General features: G+C 38.0%; 1 protein-coding gene across 1 annotated transcript; it reads right to left on the reverse strand.

Moving 5' to 3' along the window:
• Positions 1-2343: 2343 nt before the first annotated feature.
• On the reverse strand, positions 2344-3760 carry LOC100593318 (kita-kyushu lung cancer antigen 1-like). Its single transcript, XM_003262343.4, has 2 exons — positions 3689-3760; positions 2344-2625 (listed from the first exon to the last, which is right to left on the reverse strand). The coding sequence occupies exons 1-2, from the start codon at positions 3758-3760 to the stop codon at positions 2344-2346; spliced, it is 354 nt and encodes a 117-aa protein (XP_003262391.1).
• Positions 3761-4203: the final 443 nt, after the last annotated feature.

Consider the following 4203-nt stretch of genomic DNA (forward strand, 5'->3'; position numbering starts at 1 on the left):
GGAATATAAATCAATACATTTAAAACAAAGCGTTAAAACTGAAGACCTCACTTAATTAGAAATGTCATAAATATATGCAAAAATGGACTATGTATACTGTAAGAGGACTGTAGTTTAATATTTTTATCCAAATGTTTAAAAACTTCAAGCATTTGTTACAGTTCATGTTTTCTGTGTGAAACTTGTAGTTAATGTTCTTTATAAAGAGTGTCATAAGAGAAAAATAAGGATCCGATGGCCAGTAAGAAAGAAATCTAGAAAATGAAATTTTGAGTACTTCCTTTCCCATATATAATCTTCCTTCCTTGGGTCATTCGGAACAAAACTAGGACCCATTTAATTTCTGTTGTGTTTCACAAAATTAAGAGTTGTTCATTATACCCTCTGAAATACATGGTTAATTTCAAATAGCATATGGACCAAAATATTAATGAGAAAATGGCTTTAATCAAATCTACCATTTTATGATTGTGATACAAAGCTGATATAGTGATTTTGTCTTATATGAATAAGTTATTACAGGTGATAACTCACTTACATACTATTAGAAGATAAACTCGTCAAACTTGCCAAGAATGAGAAAAGCCAAATTAGAAGTCCTATGTCCTAGTTTCCTTACAAAGGATAATTAAATATATTACTAAGAGCTTTACATATTTATTATATATTGTTGACAACTGGTTTAAACATCACAGCCTATGATGATAAACACTGCCTATACATATAAGGAACTTTTCATCAATTCTTAAGTTTCTTAAAATAGGCTTCAGGGAACGTAAAAAACAAATTATACGGAATATTTTCTGTGTGTACTTCTACATGCATTTTTCTAGGGAGAGAGTCCATAGTTTTCATCAGAATATCAAAGAAATCTGTGACCTAAAGACGTTTAAGAACCACATACACTACTGCTGACATTTTGTGCTTGGCAAATGAATGACAATAGAAGGAGTAATTTTTCTTAAATATTTTAAATTGTTTTCTCTTCCTTGTAATTGAAGATGAAAGGAGTAAGAAATTAAGGCATTTCTTTAATTTATACTGGTAATTTATTTAGGGGGGAGGGTACATGAAAGTAGGTAAATAGGTAGGCCTCTAATTGAACCACCTCAGTAAGTTATGTACATATATATAAGATTAAAGTGTTTGACATTCTGAGGGTTTCCCTTGAAGGCAGGTCAAATGCTATTAGTAAACTTCAACAGATTGTTAATTCCTTAGATACAAGATTTTATAAAATAATATTTGAAAACAGATGGCTAACTAGAGGTTAGAAATACATTTCCTTCATTTTAATCCACATTATATTACATGCATTCTGCCACTACATTTTGATACTATTTAAGGTGTCCAATTTTTTATAGGTGACTTTTGCAATTCAGGGAAGATTTGGGCATTTTATTTTTTTAAATTCATTTTATTTATTTTTATTTATTTATTTTTGAGAGGCAGTCTAGCTCTGCCCCTCAGGCTGGAGTGCGGTGGCGCGATCTCTGCTCACTGCAACCTCCGCCTTCCGGTTTCAAATGATTCTTCTGCCTCAGCCTCCCGAGGAGCTGGGACTACAGGCACGTGCCACCATGCCCAGCTAATTTTTTGTATTTTTAGTAGAGATGGGGTTTCACCATGTTAGCCAGGATGGTCTCGATCTCCTGACCTCATGATCTGCCCACATTGGCCTCCCAAAGTGCTGGGATTACAGGCATGAGCCACTGTGCCTGGCTGATTTTAAATGAAAGAATATCTAATTGGGAGAAGTGTGAAAGGAAAGAAATCTTTTTCAAAAGGTGACCACAAAGAGTAGTTAAAAGTTTTTGTCACTATCTTCACAAATGTGTAAAGCACACATCTTAACATAGTGCTTGGCATATTGTAGAGTGTTCAATAATAGTTTTTATTATTATTACCCAGATTCAACAGTGGCAAGAAACAGCATTCTACATAAGGAGAAACAGTTCCATCAAATCCTACTTACTTTAATGCAAAGTAATTTATGGAGACAATTTACGGTATTGCATTGTAAACCATTAGTGAAAACTGTTTTTCACAGTTGAATGAAATAAAAATCACTATATCTCAACTATATTGTTTAATGTAGCTTATTTATTTTTTAAAAATAAACTTTTGAACTGTTTTTTTTCTATTGTGCTTACATTCCTTCCCCAGTAAATATATTTTAGCAACATGTAATCAATTACCTAAAGTATAAGTAAGAAACTCGGTAAGTATCTGGATTTTAATCTGACTTGTCATCCCCTCCCTCTTAAAAAATAATGCATTTAGTATAAACATATAATCAAATGAATCTACTCAAAGTGTCTTTAATTATTTCCACCACTGGCATTAAATCCTGTATGCTTTTGAGGCGAATTTCTGGTGACCTGACGCACCTCTCAAACCCTTGCGAACTAGAATATATTCCAGTTCAGCCATTTTGTATTCCGCCCTCCTGAGGTTTACCAATAGTCGCTTCTGCATGTCTTTCGAGTGTGAGAAATTATTTAAAATATCCCGAGAGAGGTTGTTGAATACAAGATCGTTGTCTGTATTGCTGCTAATTAACCCAGAAGAGCGTCCTAGTAGTGCAAAAGCAGTTGAAATTAATGACATTTCGCCAGTGTTTCTCTGTAAAGGAAGGGAATTATACATCTGTAGTTTATCAAATTAAGCAATTTCCAAACTACCGAAAAACAACTTCTTTAATCTTGGTTACCAAAATAAACTGATTTCCCCTAATATGTAGACATTAAAAATGTATTGAATTACTACATTAATTCAAAAATATATTCTTCCAAAACCAGACTGAGAAAAAAATATATGAAAATACCCGTTACTGCCAAAGTTCCATATCCTTTCCTTACATTTCCTGAGCAGCCCCGTAGGTAAACACATGAACCCTGTCTTTGACTCCTATCTAAAAGCACTTCACTTGTGACTTTAACACCAGAAAATCCACATTTACACTCAAATTATTTGTGAATGCCCAGAAAACACCCTTAAAATAAAGATGGCGAGATTAGCAAACAGACACGTTGGGGAGGAGATGCAAGAGAAGAAAGAGAGAAGGTAAGATTCTTTTTTTTTTTTTTGAGACAGAGTCTCGCTCTGTCGCCCAGGCTGGAGTGCAGTGGCGCGATCTCGGCTCACTGCAAGCTCCGCCTCCCGGGTTCACGCCATTCTCCTGCGTCAGCCTCTCCGAGTAGCTGGGACTACAGGCGCCCGCCAACACGCCCCGCTAATTTTTTGTATTTTTAGTAGAGACGGGGTTTCACCGTGCTCTCGATCTCCTGACCTCGTGATCCGCCCGCCTCGGCCTCCCAAAGTGCTGGGATTACAAGCGTGAGCCACTGCGCCCGGCCGAAGGTAAGATTCTTAAAGTGGGGAGATGGTGGTGGGGAATGGGCACTGACAACTGCACTTTGCTCTCCAGTGAGTGAAAAGCTGACCATATTACTTAGGGACTTGGGGCTTTTTAGAAGAGACCACAACTGTCGAATCACTGGTCAGAATACGGGAATTGCGGGAGTAAGCGGTAAAAGTCTGGGGCTCCTTTGAGTGAAAAGGAGAGATGAGGTGATCTTCCCTTACCTCTCATTTTACTGTATTTTACTCTCTTACATACATACTCCCCAGTCCATATACTCATCTAGCTTCATCTAATTCAAATCTCCCTTACATTCACCGTTACCTGAAAGCGATATTTCCAGAAGACAATCAAGGCACACACAATGCCGCTCGCTAGGAGTAAAAAGATGTTCATGGCTCCTCTTCTCCCTTCTCGGGACGGACCCCCTCAGCTGGTAATTGGGAAGCAGTAGGCCCCTAGTCAGCCTGATTTGGGAAGATTCAGGCCAGGATGCTATGTGTCTTGCACCGCCTGGTGCAACTGGGATGTTCTGGGTTGTTCCGCTTTATATACTGCTGAGGGCGCGAGACCTCACAGTTGGGCACGCACGCGGAGGTGCTGCGCCACAATAAGATGACGTAAAAACCGGCCCTGCTGGAAACCAGGCGGCACTTAGTAACTGCCCACCTGGTTAGTGTCAGGTTCTTAGAGAGGAGAGTGAAAGACAGGAAGTTTGGGATTTCTGGGAAGCTGAAACGTGGTGGAAGTATAGCCTCCAAATGGATTGGTTAAATAGAGTATTTTAAAACTGCTCCTACTTAAAAAAAAATATGTCTTTGCTGCAACCACTCCTTTAT

The sequence above is a fragment of the Nomascus leucogenys genome, chromosome X (assembly GCF_006542625.1).
Source record: "Nomascus leucogenys isolate Asia chromosome X, Asia_NLE_v1, whole genome shotgun sequence".
In the NCBI taxonomy this organism is placed as follows: domain Eukaryota; kingdom Metazoa; phylum Chordata; class Mammalia; order Primates; family Hylobatidae; genus Nomascus; species Nomascus leucogenys.

Bases quoted from the DNA above. Each gene is read 5' to 3' on its own strand.
- LOC100593318 (XM_003262343.4), bottom strand. From the start codon at position 3,760: ATGAACATCTTTTTACTCCTAGCGAGCGGCATTGTGTGTGCCTTGATT. The intron at 2,626-3,688 runs GTAACGGTGAAT...CTTCCTTTACAG, and splicing joins TCTGGAAATATCGCTTTCAG to AGAAACACTGGCGAAATGTC.